Below are 19,915 nucleotides of genomic sequence, written 5' to 3' on the forward strand. Positions count from 1 at the left end.
ACTTCTAAGCAATGTATTAAACACAACACCCTGTGAATGTTAAAAATTATATGTTGTTTGTACATCGCATTTTTATGTGTACATTTATAAAGTGTATTAAATGTACCATAAAGTTATGTAGTGATGTTAACTTTGAGAGCTAAAAAAACAATCGCTGAGATGTGATGTTAATCATTTTGCACACAGGGTCTGTAAAAAAAAATTACGGAAGGTCTTTACTACTATTATTTCTTCAACAATAGCTTACGATTTAAAAGACAATATTGTCACACGTCGAGTTATAAAATCCGTAAATAGTGTGTGTGTCGAAATCAGTAATGACGATACTGTTTGTAATTGTATTTTTATCAAGTAAAAAACAATGTTTTTTCTATTAAAAAGATAAAATAACGGACTATCCGGTTGTATGTGTTGAACGTATTTATTTTATTGGATAATCGCTAAGACGTGCGCGTCATAAAGAGTAAACATGAATAATAATACTATGTTTTATAATTTTGAATATTGTACTATGTTTCCCGCCATTGGAGTTGTTTAGCAGAATGACAGACAAAACGACCGTGGTCGGCTTATCAGTTATCACGTTATCAGCTCAGCTCAAATCGATATCATCATCATTTTTTTTTTTCATTTCGCAGTTTTGAAACGTAGGCCGTGGTTGCGGCTTGCTCGTCAAACGATCGTTAATGTAAATATTTTTTACAAAGAAAAAATATGTACTATACATTTTTTACCTAGTCAATATGTTTCAATTGTTAATTCGATCGTATCGATTAGCCTCGAGTGGCGACGTTGGATAATAGTGGTATTATAGGTTTTCAGTCCCGGTATACCGGCGACTTAAGTGTACTTGGCTAACATACTAGGTATAATGCTGAAAATAAGCTAATGTTGCTATTTCACGTTTAAGCCGGTGCTTGTATGGTGTAAAATTGGTTAACGATTCACACGTTAACAATAATAAAAAAAAAAATTCATCATGACTCGTAAACGTTCAAACGTCTCGTATTAAAATTTAAAAAAAATGTATGATACAAAAAAAAACTACGGTACACGTTTATTGATCCAATCGTTTCATTTGGCAAATTACAATCTGCACCTAACAGGGTGGCCTTATATACGTATAAATTTTATATTAATATATAATATAAATGCTAAGAAAACCAGCATTAAGATTTAGTTGTCGTTAGCCAAGTGTATACAAACTGTTGTACTGTTTGTAATTTTAAACTGAATACTTCACTACACGCTGTTGTTAGAGTATACAATGTTTGAATAAACTTCTCTGATTGTGTTATTTGTCACTTATTCTAAATCTGTTGCGACTTGCGGAACTGATGGTGAAAGTTTAATTTACAGGTTAAAATTATGAACAAGTGTGTTTCATACGTTATGTAGTAACATTGTTTCATTTTTATTATTGATGTGTTGGTACAAACGTAACAAAGATCAGCGTTTAATTTTTATAAGGAGTTCAACTTGTTTACCTGCTATTTTAATAGTCATCATCAGCTTAACCGGCAATTTAAGGCCAACGCTGCCGTCATGATGTGACAGTTTCTTGACGAATACTATTTAAATATTGTTAGAACTGTTGTTATCATGTTACAAGAATGTTAACTAAAAAAAAACACTGTTAACATTATAATATAGCAAACATTTTATTTTATTGACTAAAATGTTTGATTTACAATCTATACACTGTGCACAATCAGTAAATTTGATAAATTGTATACATGACTAGAATGGCGGAGGAGCTAAGATGTCCATTGATGCCACCCAACAAGTTAAGCTAGTTTTTGTTAGTTTGGAGTATTTTCAGGTAAAAGGTCCAGTTACGTTTAAACCTACGAATAGGCTTTTCAGGATGCGTGAGTGTAGATGTGTAGATGTGGTGACATTAAAGGGTTAGAATGGTTATGGAGTTTTAGATGGAATCGTAGGTAAAAGTTGGTTTAGTATATACTTGTATACTGTGTATTATTATTTTAAAAATATAAAAGAATGAATAATAGCACGAGTGGTACCATAAATAAAAACAAAACAAAAGTCCCATCGCATGGCTACACTGATTTAGTTCGTCGTACAGAAACATTTATATTTGAGCGCTCGACGTGGTCTAAATATTTAACACGGCAGTCACCTACCTATTATAGTATACTCGTCTATCCTTTTATGTATAACATGTGTACTATTGTCACACTGTTTATTATACTCTATTCTTGTAATTACTCTGTGTTTGACAATAGTAGTGTGTTTAATCATTTAATTTATTCGTGTTTGTCAAATCACTGTCTATGTCAGTATCCGGTAATGACGTACTGTACGATTAGACAGTGGCAGCTTGTGAACCTAATGAGGGGTGAGGCAGAAATTTTCAAAATGTATGGGAGAACATTTTTTTATAAAAATAACAAACAATAAGACCAGATTAGTTTTATAATGTTTTATTTAAAAATACCTTCTCAGCTCGGCATCTAAGCTAAAGCAATAAAACAAGTAACTCTTTTATATTATGTTTTATAAATTAAATCTATTCTCCTTTCTTTGATTAATGCAAATTTGTCAATTATTTTATCATAAAATTGTCCATCATTTTTGATAAAGTATTAATCAACTCTTTTTCAATTAAAATTGTGGCTAAAGAAGATAATCTTTCTTCTGTCATAGAACTTCTGAGGTAACTTTTGATGCGTTTTAAACATGAACAATTTCTTTCAACAGATACACTAGTAGATGGTATAGTCAAACTCGTAATAATCCAGACTCTTCAAACTCTTTTAGTATTTTCACACATTGTTGAATACTTTGGTTATGAAATTGCTCATCAAAGTAAATAACTGATAATTCATTTTTTAGTTGATCTGTATCAAGTATATCTTTATAAATTAAAGATAAACAATTAAATCCTTCATTAGGAAAAACAGTTTGATAAGATTTAAATTTGGAAGAGTCTACTAGAGATACAAATTTTAGTTTATTTAAGTCTGGGAAACGATCAGTCAATTGACAAATCATATTATCTAATATTTCAAATTGCAACATTTAATACTTATTTAAATTTTCAGCTTCGGATAACTTTTCTGACTGTTTAAGAAAAAGACATTTTTTTTGCTTCATTAAAAAAAAAAGTTGACTTATCATCATTTCTTAAAGTTTTGATTCTATTAACAGCTGAATTGACTTGCTCAATACAATAGGCCACATCTAGATGTTTAAGTTGTAAAATTGAATATAATGTATCAGTTACATTAAATATTTCTTTATATACTATAATAAAAAATGCAAAATCAAATTTTTTTAAGTTATTTATGAAACCTTTAGCTCCATTTATAGATTCCATTCCTGACTTGGAATTATTTCTGATACATTGCGTTACTTCTAATAACTTAACTAAATTTGAAGCAACAAAGTTTTAAATTTTTGATCATGTGCACCAACGAGTCTCATTAGCAACTGTATACGCTTGCTAATTATTGTATCTATAACAAATGTTCGTTTTGGAGACCTTTTAAAAAATACAGATATTCCTAAAAGGGTTGCAAAAAATATTCGAGATTGAGGTACCTACTCAATAACTTCCTTGCTGTATAACTAGATTTAATCGATGTGCACAACAATGAGTAACTAGAGCATTTGGTACTTCGTTTTTAATTTTTTTTTGAAGACCATTAACATGGCCAGCCATATCGCTGGCTCCATTTTCATAACAATAAGCTATCAACTTAGTTCTAAAATCATATGGATCTAATACACTGGTTATTAAATTAAAAAGAGATTCAGAAGTATTGCTACATCTCACATCATGGAAACCTGAAAAACTCTCCTTCAATTCACCAGTTTTTTTTACATATCTTAAAGTAATTGCACATTGAGATTTTTCTACATCTGATATAACAGCAAAAAATTAATATCATTAATTTCAGATTTTATGACATCAATTATGTATTCATAAACACAATGTATAATTTCATTTTGAATTGTTTATGATTGGCCAGTGAAAACATTGCTTATTTTTTCATAATCAGATAATAACCATTATTATATAATCATTTATAATAATCATTTCGTTTAATAAGCAAATTAAACATTTCACGAAAGTTTCCCTGATTAAAAGATAAAGAGTTCTCATTATAACCTCTAAAAGCCAACTCTTGTTTTCCTAATAGTATCACATCTTCAATTATTTGTAACAACACTAATCTGTTTTTGCTAACATTTTCGTTATATATAATTTTGTTTAAACGAGAACCTTCATTTAAAACATCAATAATTGTTTCTTTATTTTTTTCATGTTTTTTTACACTTCTTGATAAGTTTTTTAAATCAAAATAACCATCAGAATACTAAACAATTTTCACTTTACCAAGTAAAATGCAAGGCCAACAATACAACCTCTGTTTATAAAAACTACCACACAACCACTTGTGTGAATCATACCAGGTTTCTTTAAAAGAGAACCCTGTGACGGTTATTTAGAAACTCAAGAGTACAAAACGCTAATGAAATGTCTAGAGGTCAATCAGTATATATTAATTAGGAAAATAATTGATGAGTAATAAATAAGTAAAAATAATTTGTAGAAAATATTTTTGATTATTCGAGTTCGGCAGTGCTTATAAAAACGGTTAAAGAAAATAACTTTTAAGTTTTTAGATCTGGACAGTTTAGATGGCTAACCAAAATTTCATCCTACTAAATGATAATAATTTTCTCGGAAAACACTACATTTTGAAAATTTATATTTACTATTCTTTATGGGTTATATTTTACTATATTTTTCTATAAAACAGAAATTGTGATTTTTTATTATACTTAGGGACAGTGAGAATCTGGTTAATCCACTCATGTAATATTTACTTTAAATATATATATATATATATATATATATATATATGGCTATTAATTATCTATTTATATTTAATTATATGTTCAAAATGTTGTCCATTTGCTGGCAAACAAAATTCCATTCATTAGAGGTTACATTTTTTAATATTTGTTTAGGAGTATTTTGACACACATAAGTTACCCATTATTTATATTATGCAAAATTGAGTTTCATCTCCGTGAATAAAGAAATTATTATTATTATTTTAATTTTGAGTCGTTGTATGATTTCCAATGTTTCATTATAAACTTAATTTTTAACATATCCCCAAAAGTGAAAAATCTAACGGAGTGAGATCAGGCGAACGCGGAGATCATTGGATTTCTGGTCTCCATAAAATTATTTTTTAAAAATCTCCTGCAAAAAATTGTGAACTGGAGCCCCGTCTTATTGCCAAAACATTTTTAGTCGCTTCTCCAGCGGTAAATGTTCCAGTAATACTGGTAAGCTATTTTTTAAAAATTCTAAATATATATTGCCTGATTTTCTTAAAAAAAAAAAAGGCCCTACAAGATAATTGTCAATAATTCCACACCATACATTAATACCCCACCGTACTTAGTTATTAGCTTCAGATATCCAGTTGGGATTAGTAAGACTCCAATAATGGTTATTATGGTGGTTTACGCGACCATTGTTACAAAATTTGGCTTCATCGGTCCATAATATGTTAGGAGAAAAACTCAGGATCATCTTTCATTTTCTCCATCATATTGGCGACAAATTGTATACGATGTCCATAGTCACCATTTTCAAGTTTCTGGTCTGAAGATGACAAAACATGCGTTAAACTTTTAGCTTTAGCTATTTGGTTTATTGATCCATAGGATAGCTCTAATTCTTCTACAGTGAAATAATTATCATACAATTTAAGATTTCATTTTATAATCTTTTTTTAAAGTACCTGATACAGCTCTTAGAGATATGTTAGGGTTTACACTTAGTAAAGCTAATACAGCTGTTTAGTTAGTCATATTAATGACCGTTTTACCTCGGTTCCCAAAGATTTTAAAACACCCTTAAACTTTAAATTTTTGTACAATCGAACAAACATTGAATGGTGTGGACATGGACGATCTATACATAGCTCTGTTTATATAACCTTAAAACTAATATAATATGTATATAAATAATGAATTATTGTTAATACTCGTAATTTTGCTGTGTATTTAATTTAACCTTTGCGGACGTGCAGAGGGGGTGACCAGTCAACAGGGGCACCTGTTTGTACCAACAGCGGCAACAGCAACTACAGTCCATATAATTTTCCCAGCACAATGTCGTAGGGAGCTTCACCCCCCACACCCCTTAAGAACCCAGCAACACGCTGTCAACAATCAAATTTATTATAGTGCATAAAAAGAATCTCTTTTTTTAAACAATATTAATATATATATATATATATACAGTGATTTTTTTATCATGGGCCACTCAAAATCTCATAGGGCTTATTAGAAATTAAAATGTTTTTTTTAATATTGTTTTTATACAATTTCAATTTTTGTATAAACCCCCTTCCAGCATAGTTTTTTTGATAGCAACTTTTGGAAATTTAATGGTAACGCATACATTTCGTTAACTTTATTCGTTGAGAATAATGTATTAAAAATGTTGACTGGTCGACAACCTGATAAACAATAATTATTAAAGCTTATAACACATGGTTACGCGACGAGGACTATTCTTGCGGCCGCGAAGATTCTTATCAATAATTTAAGAAACTCACTGTAACCTACCGCGATCTTGTTTACAGCCATAGTGATATAGTATTAAGCCTTAATATTCAGTTAGTATTTTACAACTTTTATAAGAACCTATGCCAGTGTAAGCTGCTGCAGATTAGCATTGTCCGTCGCTTAACCATTCTATCTATAATCGCGGTATATAACAGGCTTCAGGTAAGTTAGGCCCTCGAGATAATATTTCAATCATGGCATCACTGCACCTTTTCAACTTCCAACTGATAACTATAATATTATGATAAAAAAATAAATATTTTTTCAAATTAATTATTAATAATTATGTATAAAATAATTGCATATGTTTATATTAGATATCAATAGGGAGGGTCCGGGACCCCATGAACCCCCCCCCCCCCGTTACTACGCCACTGGTTGTATAACAATGGAAACCTGTTGCCAAATTGTAAATTATAAAATTTTCATAAGTACACGATAAGTTTTGTGAAATTAAAAAAAAAATTGATTATTAAGTTAAAAACTAAAAATTACCATTGAAATAATTTATAAATATTACTTAATAAATACAAAATTATTTTTTTTTTGTAAAATACGTAATTGTAATAATTAGTACATACAAATTAAAAAATGTAGTGTAAAAATTAATAAACATAAAATAATTTAGTATAATATAGTTTGTTTATTAACTCATCATAAAAATATCACAAAAAAATAAAAATAAAATGTCCCCCTTGATAAATGGGCTCAATTTTAGATAATTACATCATAATATTTTTATCAATTATATACCTACTGATCATATATCTTAGTAGAAGATTGAATCCGTTTTAAATCAGATACAGCAATATTTTTAAAATGGTTGGGCATTTATCCTGAGAGTCAAAGTACGATTTTAAAGCTGAATACATTTCAATAATTCTAGTAACTGCTGGTTGTAAGGATAACCATCTTGTTTTGACACTTCCAAGTACGTTTTTGTATTGAACTGTTATTAGTTTGAAACAACGCACTTACCCCACCTAACCCTACATAATATTTCATCAATTCATATCTTATTTTATGTTAACCAGCTTTTAGTATTTGTAATGTTTACATACACAACATATTCACTTGTTGCGCACTTTATTTTGTACAAAGTACCTAAACAGTGCTTTTGCATGTAAGTAATTTTAATTGATATTTGTACTAAGAGTAAAATGTCACAACGGTCAAATCACGTTTTTACAGAACCGTGTAATTATATAATATCAACTAGATAAGTGGAATTTAGAAAATATGTAAAAGAGAGAAAAAAGGATTTGGGTAAAAAGCTGAAGAATTAATAAACCGTCAGCAAAGTACAAAGATATCATATATAGTTTATATGTACAGTTTTTTTAAGCATTTTAATCAAATATAATGTTGTTAAATTTTGATAATAACTGCCATAACACTTAAGAACTTAAGCATTTTTTTCCGGCTCTGTCGTGTCGTCATCTGCATGTTCTGTTTTTTTGTTAGTGACTTCAGATGAACTAGGCTGAGCTGAAGCAGTCGGGTCGTCGGGTATATTCGATGCGATTTCATTCAACTTGTTTCCTATCCACTTTACTTTTTGATTTTTGTCGCTTAAAATTTGTTCTTGTACCATATAAATGTACACCAAGAATAACCATGTTAACTCGAAAAAAAACGCTAGATAAAAATATTAAAACATTTAAATACCGCTTTTTATGTGATGTTGGTAAAAAACAACATTATAACGATAAATGTTCATAATATGTATCGCTATATCAGGTACAGCGTTAGAGATCTCAGGTAATTTCTATAAATTACTTTAGTGCATAATCAAAAAACGACTACATACCGAAAAACTTTTCTACGAACACAAGGCATCTGATATAATACCAATCTGAACTGTAAAAACACAAATGGTATTTAAACTATAAATTCAAAGTAGGGCAAACTAAACTTATTGATCTTACTCGGACGAGTGGAATATCAAATTCACGAAATCAAATAAGCACCCAAAGCAGGATATTACCAATCCGTATTGCATTAGTTCGGGTTTTTCCTAAAAAAAACTTTTTTTAAAGTCTATGACACAAAAGAAAAATTATCAATATCATTTTTAATGAAACAAAGGAACAACAAGTGTAGGACACACTAATAGCTGTGTCCTACCTAAGTGTGTCCGAGTGAGACAAGTGCCTCAACATACAAATATAATACATAGGGTGGTAATTCAATATAGACGAGACACTCATTTCCTCTTTAAAATAATGCAATTTTATCATTTTCAACTTTGAAAACATTTTTGTTTTTGTTATTACGGTTTTAAAAGTTGATCGCGCTCTTGAAAAACGATGAGAAAGTTTAATATTTTCTAATATTGTACAATAATATAAACTAAAGTATTTTTTCAAAAAGCAAAACTCTAAGATTGCAATTGTATAATGAGAAAATTAGTGTCTTATCCTTATTTAAATACCTTGTTTAATAGTTCTACACGTAAATAAATTAACATATGATACCAAAATCTCAATTTATCTCACCGATGATATCGTTGCGATTATAATGGAGGCACCAGCGTAATTTAGTTGATTGACTAGATCAAAAAACGTTAACACCTAGTGGTCATAAAACCGTGTTAATAGAATATAGTACATATTTTTATCAATGCAACATGACAACAATTATAGGTGCCCCCTAAATTGATGGCGGAAATTTGACCATAGAACAAAATTGATAACGACAATTGATCATACTGATGAGTTAGCAGTCATGAAAAATACAACCGGTAGGCATACCTATTATTATCCTAAAATGTAAAACATTAGCTTCACAGTATTTAAATAAAATATTAATGTCGTATGCTATCAATGTTGCCATGCTATAAAATATCATATTGAAATGAAAATTCTGAAGCTGCAGAGCTTAGTCGAATGTATATTATAATATTGTGAACTCACCAGACAAATTCCTGTGAATAAGTAAGTATACCTATAAACCGCTAAAAACTTGACGTCGAATTCGAGTGCTATCATACTATGTGTAATATTTTTTTAATTGTAATTTATACAGTCAAACACGTCTAATCTACTTAAACAGTGTAAATCAAAGTTGAAATAACAAAAACTAGTTTATAAGCGAACAAAATTGTAATTAAAATTTACTTTGGGAAGAACGCAATTATATTATAAAATGGCGTGTAGCCATAGCAATCAGTTTTTTTTTTTTGGTCAACAACATATTTGTATATTTAAGGTAAAGATTTTAATTTTTAATTAATGAAAAAAAAAATTGTATAATTTGAATAAATTGAAGAATGAATTTAATTGAAATGCTGGTAGTTGGTCGCGAGTTGACGCTGCCATTTCTGCAAGCAGATTCACTCGGGCCTCGCAACGGGCTGGCAACGCCCCGATGTCGAACCAATCCGACCTAAAAAAACCAAAATTAAAAAAGGACCTATAAAAGCGACAAACAATACATACATAGCAAAAAAAAACTAAAATACATACAGATCTATCCATAAAATATCTAATAAAACCTCACCAATAAAACTTTTAAAATTGTATAACAATTGGAAAATTCGAATCCATAAAAACTCATTTATCAAACAAAAACAATCCCATAAAATATAATTCCATTTAAAAACGCGAATTACCTAAGAGTTCTATAAAAATGAAATATCCCATAAAATATAATCAATGTTACTCTTAAAAATCCCATAAATAGCCTTCTGAACCATAAAAATCCCATTAAAATGAAATCCCTTGATAAGATTATACTCACTTCACGTGCGGGACATAATAGGAGATCGGACCTTGAGTCCCGAGAATATACACGCAATAATGTCGCGGTTGTATGGGGTCGCCGTAAATTTGAGAGGGCGTCAAATTTGTAAAAACGCCGACAGCCGCAGGCGTAAATCGAACCATTCCTACATTGTGTCGGTGGCAGCGCTGCTTCCGGCCAGTTGAAACGACCGGGGCAGGAAATATTTCCTTTACACGGACACCGTACAGCCACCTTGGCTCGCCGAAAACCAAATACCTTAATACTATCTTCGTGTCGTGTATCAGCGGCAATAGCTAAAGATAACCGATTATAAAAAAAAAAAAAACATCGACATAATAATATAAATGAACAAAACAAAATACTCAAGGAACGATGAAAACGCCCATCTAGCAGCTCATCCACAGCCGTGGAGAGTTTTAAAAGGTGCGCCCGAAATACATTTTGGACGTAATATGGTCATTCTTTCGAAGTGACTACCAGCAGCTCCTGCTGCAGGCAAAACTGCAACATTCTTCTGCCGTAGGTTGGGATGAGAAAAAAAACGTCACTAGCATTTTTACCGCTTACCACCACCTCCAACCTTGCCGCTGGCCCAGTGATGGCATCCTCGAGGAATGCATCCATCGTATCGATAAACCCGGTGTTGGTGAGTTGCGGCCCAATCCCTAAATCAAGTACGAGTTGCAGCCCGGGTTTATGAGAGGGACGTATGAGTTGCGTGCCGAGTTTATGAGAGAGACGTATGAGTTGCGGCCACATAATAATTACCATTTTATATCAGCCTATTAGGGTTATCTAGGAGACAACACGGGGAGGTTGGCTGAGTTGTCTACCAAAAATGTGTTTTTTTGACAAGTTTGGTTATGTTTTTTGTCGATGGGCGGTTCCGTCGTTGTCATTTTATATTTTTTTTATATTATTGAGTTGTAATTCCTCAAGGCTATTCGGCAAAGGGGGATGCACAGATAAACGAGCACGGTGAATATTATGCCTAATTAATGACAAATCATTAATTGTTAAAGTTGTTATATCCCCTTGTTTTAATTCTGTGCGAATAAGTTTTGGTAATAGGTTTACAAGAAATGTCTTTCATAGCTTTTCTTTTTACAGAATTACTCAAAATTTGCCTATTTAGAATTTTTGCATCCGATTTACTATGATTATGATAAGTGTTACTTTCAACTATAATATTTACAGAAGATAATTTTAAAAAACACTTACAACTCTTCACACAGCAAGGCCACCGTTGTACATTATCTTTAAGTGCTTTATGGAAACGAAATTTGTAGCCTTCGTAAACAATAAGTGGCTTCGATTTTTCACTGTTAACAAATTCCATGATCACACGTGAAGGTACAATAAGAACACAAAAAGGCACGACAAGCTTTGTAGCCGACTACAGACTGACAGTTTAAATATAAAATATAATATGATCTGAACTATCAAGCAATAATTTGGAATATCCGTATTTTCTTTTTTGACATTTTATTTTACTACATACCGGTACTTTAAGAATAATTGTGAACATACAGGGTAATTTTTTCATACACTTTTATGTTTTTAACTCCTACATTAATTTTTTTTTGTGTCCACTTTTAAAAATTAAAACGTAACGTATATATTTCTCCATCTGTCCTAACTTTGACACTCTAATAACTTCAAAAGTAACGAGATCACATAATATAAAAACAATGCGAAAAATAAAAATAAAATCCTAAAGGCAATAAGATATTGAGTGGGTCTCTTTAAAAAAATCATCCTGTAAATCTTAATTGGCAATAAAGGTATCAAGATAAAAAAGGTTACACGGGTCGCAACTCATAAGTCCACTGAAAACTGCCGGGCCGCAATTCACCGGTCTCCGACATTGTAAACAACATCTCGGGCCGCAACTCACCTACAGCCGATAAACCGTGTCTTATCGTCTACCGACCTATTCTTATCCGCACCAAGAACGGCCCAAACAAACACGGATGACTGACAGCCGGCCTTGTCTCACCATATGTATTGCCGGGTTGTAACCTTGGATATACATACAATTCAGCAAAAAATTCTAAGACAAGCAAAAAAAAATCCCAATTTGGGAAATATAAATACTAAATATAGTCCTAAAAATTATAATAAAAATCCACCAAAACTAAAAAAACATCGCATATAATCGTAATCTATTACTTTAAAAGGAAATAATACACTAAAAATCTTATTAAATCCAAACCCATAAAAAATATTTAAATATCCACTAATAAGATATATATCCCATAAAACATAATACAATTCAGCTAATAAAAACCAATAGACAAATGTAACAATTAAAAAACTAAAATACAAAATATTTTTTTAAAATTAAATCCCACATGATCCACCATTATAGGTTCTATAAAGTGCATACACTAAAAAAAAAATGGCCATAAAAACATATCGCATATAACCAGGTTCCTAATTAAATAACACCAAAAACTAAAATATTTACCTTTAGTTCGTTATCTGGATACTGTCGGCGGTAAGTAGCCGTTGTCAAAACTCCTGAGGCCCGGATAGAAGCGGACGCGCCGCCAATTTTCCTGAATCTTCCGATTTCTTAAACATAATACCGCGGTTGCGGCTCGACATCTCAAGTACGATACCCAAATGGCATTGTGCTAACAATACCGACGGATCGTATACAAAGGTATACTTGGACAAGAAATCGATGGCCGCAGAATCTGCTATCTGCAGCCATAGGCGATGTAGAACCTAAAGTACAAAATATAACGTTAGAACCTGATCGTAAAAAACACTACATGAAATAACACCTAAAACCCACAAAAAAATATTTATAAAGCCTGAAATGCTTAACCGACCGAAAAAGACTACACTTACTCTTACGGCTATCCCCGTACATCCCTTTCAGCATTTTAAAATTTGCTAATTAAAAAAAATACATTTAGACTGACCAATTTAATATTACTGTTGTTTATAAAGCAACAATTTTTTATAAACAGTTGTTATTGTTATATTATAATAGGTACCTCCAAACTAGTCATTGTACCCTTCTTCCAATTTTCACCTGTTTTTCAGTAATCTTTAACTAACACACCATTCCCCTTATTTAAATTTGAGTCTCTTTTACCCGGTTTTTTATTTGGGTTACTTGATTATTAATATCTAGTTTGTTGGTTTTTGGTATTAATAAATCAAATATTGGTCGTGTCGAATGACCTAACTTCAGTTGAAGTAAAACATTTTTAAAAAATTGTTTTACGATTTTTACACCTCACTCGGTAAATCCGTTTGAAGCAGGGTGGTACGGTACTTCTGTTAAATGCCTAATACTAAGTTTTTTATAGTATGCCTGAAATTCAACACCGCAAAAACATTTTGCGCCATCGCTTGTTATTGTTCTCGGGATTCCGAAACGTGGAATTAACTTAGACATTTTTGTAATGACGGTTTCTGCTGTCATCGCATTTACTTTTAGCCACTTTGTTGTTGCTTCTACAATAATTAAAAATGTTTTATTTTGATATGCGCCTAAAAAATCTATATGTATCCTAGTCTATTGCTTTTGGGGCGTTATGACTGATTTGGATGGATTTGGTTTAGCATTTAAACATTCGTTGCAGTTGCGTGCGATATCTTCAAATTCTTTATCCAACGAGGGCCACCAAAAATACGACCTTGCTAAGCTTTTCATACTCGACGTGCATACATGGCTAGAATAAAGTTCCGCTAAAATAGAATTTCTAAATTTTTTTTCTAGAATTTATAAAAAAATATTAGTTTATAGTTTTAATTAGAACGGCAGTCGGCAATCCGTAAAAGAACGAAGTGCGTGCCGTGTTCCGTTCTACTATAACGCGCGCCGTCACCGCACTCGTATGGGCGTGGCTATAAGCTGCCCCCGCCGCCTGACCGAGACGGAAAATAACGCCTTCTCTTGAGCGTTTGTTTTGTTACAATTTTGCTGTGACGCCCTCTTAACTTATTAACTCAATAGCACCTAATAAATACTAAATAGTTAAAACATTTATAATTTCGATGCAATATATTTTATATAATAACATAAAAGATTTTTTAATTTTCTAATGTAACCAATAGGTGTTCTTTTTTTTTCAACTTATATTGGGGTACACCCAATCTTTTGACTTGACTTCCCGGTATTAAGGACAAATATTTGCGAGCCGCTTGTGCAGAAGTATACTTGCTATTACCTCCAGTTAAAGTGACACCAGGTACTAAAGACATCTGACGGTCTAAAGGCATTGTAGCTAACTGTCTAAACATATACATAGCTTTCATTTTCATGTCCAAGTTTGGCATAAAGCTTACAATTTCAGCTTGACGTTTTTCATTTGGATTAAGTCTTTCGACTTCTAATTCGGAAATAACTGACTTCATCTTGAAAAAAAAATTGCATTTATTTTTATTACCTCGGCAAGAGGCGAATCTAGAACAAAAGTTATAGGTATGTAAGAATTTTGCTTCCCTACTCTGCCTCCAACCAGGCACCAAAACCTTACATTTGTGTAATAGATATATTTTTTTAGGCGTTTTTATTTAATCCCTTTAAGGGATACTTGAATTTGCTCTAAATCCGCCACTGAACTAAGGCTATTCTATAGTTTACCTTTTCTAAAAATAGCGGCACTCCAGGATCGTAGAGTTTTTTAGAAATATCAATAGCTATGTTTAACTTTTTATAACATTCGTATATGTGACCTAACCGGCATTCAGCGAGCACCATCCATACTAGCGAGTTAATAGTCCACGTGGAACTATTGATATATTCTGCTAATTCATAACAATGTTTGGCTATATTACGACATTCTTTCAGGTAATTAGTGCCCATTCGCATATAACATCTCACTAGCTCGAAATAGTAATACAAGTGTTCTACGTCGGATTTTGATTTTTTGATACGTATCAATAGTTGCTGTTTTGTAACACTAATATTACAATAAAGATAAAAATTACATACAATTTATGCTGTACACAATTGGATACTACTACGGGATACTATTTATGAAAATATTGGTTTGTAAACAGTTGGATTGAGTTGTCATTATTGAAATTAGAACATATAGGAGGAAAAACCCAACAAATATTTGAAATATTATTTTGACTAAAAGTGATAAAATGACTTTCGAGTAAACGCTTCCATGAATATCTGTAGATGGTTTGACTGACTACAGAATAAATAGGTACTAAATTTAACTTAAAATTATTATTCTGACTTTAAATCCAAAAATCACTCAAGGGTTACTGATATTAGTTCTACGTAAAATATAAATAACTGACAGCTGATCGAGTTAAATCTTTTGAACTTTTATTGGCTTTATAAAGTACTTTTAGTGTATGATTATTGGTCTATAGACTAAATCAGTTCGACTGTTTAAAAATTATCACGGATCCATAAAAAAAAAAGAATTAAAAAAAATACAAGTATAAAACTAACATAAATTCAGTTCAGCATTGTGGGTGAAGTATGTAAAATAAGTGGAGGTTCGATATTTAAATAATTATGTCAGTAGTGATTTAATTTTAATTATTAAAAAAAACGATTTCTAGACTTTCGATGGGCTATACGTTTTAAAATTAAAGTTATATTTAAAATATACTTAGGTTTTGGATCATGATGTCCCATAAATGATTCTTCATATGTAATGGAATTAGAATGATTTGTACTACCCAACATAGTAAGTATTCTTTGGTGGTTTTCTTCTTCACTCCATCCCCGCATGTCTTTATACATTAAGTAATACGCTACGCCGAAAGCCTTATATATCAAAGACATAACACTCTGGCTGGAGTCAGAGTTACAATGAATTTTCTCAAGATAGCTATTTAATAAATCAACTTTTTGTTTCGCCTCTTTAAATTGGCGCTCAATTATTAATTGGAGAACGTCGTTCAAATATTTCGCAATTTGTAAGTTTTGCATGTCTTTTTTTACTTTATAATGATTGTGTTGTACATTTAATCGTTTATTATTAACTTTTGGTGTTAGACACTTGTGAATGTAGACGGCTTTTTGAGAATATAGTTGGTCCTTTAAAAAAAAACTGTTATAGAAGTTTATTTTTAAATAATAAACAATAGTTAAATACTTTAGTTTTGTCCAATGCATCGACTACAGATTTCATATTATTGCGAATTTGAACTTCATTATCATAAAATGGGCTTGTGGGGTGAAAAGTTGTTAATTGTTCGGCAAAATATTCTCGTTCTTTGGCTAAGTGCCGTAAGTAAAACGACCTATCCATTTTAGATACAATTGCATTCTTTAATTTATTAATTGCATTTTTTTCATGTACGCTATTTAAATCATTTAGCATAAATTGTTCAGTTAGTTCTAGTGATGCTTTGCCTAAACAGCTAATTTTGTATTTATCAATGCCTATATTTGTCGATTCATTCATTTTTTCAAAAGCCTAAGTAGAAAAAATACAGGTAAGTACGTATTTCACAGTTAAGGGAAAACATGTATTAATATACTTTTATAACTCCAAATGTAAAAACAGGAGGTTGTTTCCGTTTTTTAATTCCATTAAAATATGTCATTAAACTTTTTTCGTATTCTCCAAAAATGAAACACAGGTTGGCTTCGTTTTCTATAATGTCAAGAGTATTCGAAAAATTGTTTTTAGCGTACAATTGGTTTTCATTTGCTGAATGCAAGTCAAACATGCGCTGTTGACATTTGCTGAGTAATATTCGCGAATCAATTTCGTCCGAATTAACCAAAATTCGCTCAAAAAAAGTAGCAGCTAAAAGCACAAATTTTTAAACCGGTTTACCGAGTCTACATTTTAGAAACCAAGGTATACCTTTTTCATAGTTTCGTTTTTGAATCTCCCTTTTCCCTTGCGATTTTGTTACCATCAATTCATTTAACCATAATTTTGGGCCATTGTCACCAGTATCTAGATTTACTTCCATACTTTTAATTTTAAGTTTTTACGTCTAAATTATATAAAACTTTTTTAAAATTGTAATAAATACACGTTGGTGTATTTAATGTTTAAACACTGTTTGCTGGTTGTTTTAATTTAACATAGCAACCGTTACATTTGATATACCTAATATGCCAGTAAATAATAATAGCTCATTCAATTAAATTTACACAAATATTGACCGGTGTAAGTAATAAATATGTTTTGAGGAAGTTATGCGCCAATCGTATGGTAGCGGTTTTTATTGATTTAAACATTAATCCATTGATTCACATTTTGAATTACCTTAATCGACAAAAGAATTTTAATATTTTTGTCTTTTTAATTTAAGTATTGATAATGGTTTTGCAGACTACATAAACATCACATAATATATCTTTGTTGGATAAACGTATTGGTACCTCGTACTTACCTATTCTAGTAAGAATCCATATCTAACTCAGTTTTGTAAAAAAATGGCAATAATACGTTTTGAATAGAAACACCTCAGTTAAAATTCAAAATTTAAATAATTTTAATTTAACATTTTTAATATAAAAATTTCGTTACCGGTATTATCATACCGACGGTGTTTTGTAGAAAGGGCGTAACCCACATTTTCAAAATTGTTCACAGGAGAGTAAAAACATTGCAGAAAATACAGTTTTAATCGAAGTGTTCTCAAAATTACATTTTTGGAAAATAAAAAAAATTAAGAAAATAATTTTTATATTAATAAAGTTAATATAAACATAGAGTATCATTGTAACTGTCACTTAAAAAAAGGTATACGTGGGTTACGTCCTTATTGCGTTTTTAATTTACAAGCGCCTTTTTTATTTCAGTGATCGTTTGTGGCTTACGCCCTTATTGTGATTTTAATTTCCCAGCGCCTTTTTGATTTTAGAATTTTTTTGTGGTTTCAGCCCTTCTTGTATTTTATATTTCCAATCGCCCTTTTTATTTAAGTAGGTAGATTTTTTTAAATTTATTTGATTTCATAAGTATTTGATTTCATTTTGGTATTGTATAAACCTGTTATGAAGAGTAATTAGATAATTTAAATAATTGAAATTATAATTTATTATACTCAGACTTATAAAACTTTTATTATAAGAGATCAACATCAATAAAATATAAAATGAATAGGTAAATAAAAAATCTTTCACTGTATAACAAATTATTAGTAATGTATACATAACATTAATGGTGTGTAGGAACTCTCCTTTTGAGTTGTATATAATTACTTGATAATTAAAATATAACAATATTATATTTAAATAAAAGTCTATAGACAATGTTGCTTCATTAAAAAAAGTTCATCATCAATAAGTAAACAAAAAAATATATTAACAGAAATAAATATTTAAAATTGAATAAAATATAGATTCAATGTTGTCATTACACAAAAAAAAATGGAAATCTTAAGTTTAAAAACTACTTAAAATCATTTAAAATATAAGCTTTTTCATAAAATAAATTGCATAGAACCTACCTAATATAATAAGAATATTAATGTAACAATTTAAATTTTTTTAAATAGGTAGTATAATAAATACTAGTATAGTTATAATTGAGATCATGTTTTACTAGTGTTGTTAATTGTTATTAATCATCCTCATCAGTTTCAGATAACTGATAAACTGTTGTACTTTTAAAAGGAAGACTTAAGTATTCTTCATGAAAATTTCTGGAATAGTTTTTTTTTCACATAATTTTCTTAAATCTTTGTACTTGGGTGCTGAAATGGGAAGTTTTGATGTATATAGTTGTTTAAGTTTTAAAATATTAATTAATACTGAAGTTGAAGATCTCAATCTATTCTGATTATTAATGTTCACAGTTAGAAGCTCTAAATCATTGTCTTCGTTAAGTTTAAATGTATAAGCTATTTTAAAAACATCCAAGTGTTGTTTGGAAAACTCAACTCTTCTTATTGACTTGAACCTAACATTTTCATTATTGGCATCTTTCAATTTGAGTTTCTGAAACATTGCACTTGATATAGGACTCCAGTCCAAAAAATCAGAGTGTTAATAATTATAGTGTTATAATGACCTGCATTTATTCTGGAATTTCTTATAATAGTAGACCATTCAGATGGAACCCAGATAGTCTTTTTTTTTTATATTTTTGTCTATGCATGCATGCACAGAATCCACTGGCATGTATGTATGACCAGGTAATAAATAATTGATGGTTAAACACTTTATATTTGTTGAACTGGAAAGAAAATAATGCAACATTGACAACATGAAATGATTTTTATTTTGACCAGGGCAACTATCACAATAAAGAGCTATTTCTTGGATCAGACCTTTATCATCAATACTTTTTAAATAATCATATAAAATAGAACAAATGTCATTAGCCCCTCGCTTACCGTCAACTTCCGACCATAAGTAACAGTGACCAGCTTTGGTTTTACTTTCATAAATGCTTAAATTATAGTAAGCCAGTTTCCTCGAGTAAAATAACAACATGCTGTTGCCCCATGGGTGTATTTAGCACCCTTTGCAAATCAAAAGAACAACAAAGAAATCCATTTTGGCCACTTCTCTCCTGGTCTCTCATAAACATTTTATTTGTATACTCCGTTTTTTCTATATGCAATTGATAATTTTTTTTATCAT

At 30.5% G+C, this 19,915-nt stretch overlaps 1 protein-coding gene across 1 annotated transcript; it reads right to left on the reverse strand.

Annotated features, from left to right (window-relative positions):
* Positions 1-8,029: 8,029 nt before the first annotated feature.
* On the reverse strand, positions 8,030-17,289 carry LOC126842326 (uncharacterized). Its single transcript, XM_050579254.1, has 7 exons — positions 17,178-17,289; positions 16,846-17,117; positions 16,665-16,781; positions 15,969-16,309; positions 14,978-15,296; positions 14,562-14,748; positions 8,030-8,262 (listed from the first exon to the last, which is right to left on the reverse strand). Exons 1-7 carry the CDS (start codon positions 17,287-17,289, stop codon positions 8,030-8,032), a joined length of 1,581 nt encoding a protein of 526 aa, XP_050435211.1.
* Positions 17,290-19,915: the final 2,626 nt, after the last annotated feature.

This window comes from Adelges cooleyi, unplaced genomic scaffold (assembly GCF_023614345.1).
Source record: "Adelges cooleyi isolate 19-005CV unplaced genomic scaffold, UGA_ACOO_1.1 ACOO_flye_CR_arks_rails_tigmint_CR_PRNA_51, whole genome shotgun sequence".
Taxonomy (NCBI): Eukaryota; Metazoa; Arthropoda; class Insecta; order Hemiptera; family Adelgidae; genus Adelges; species Adelges cooleyi.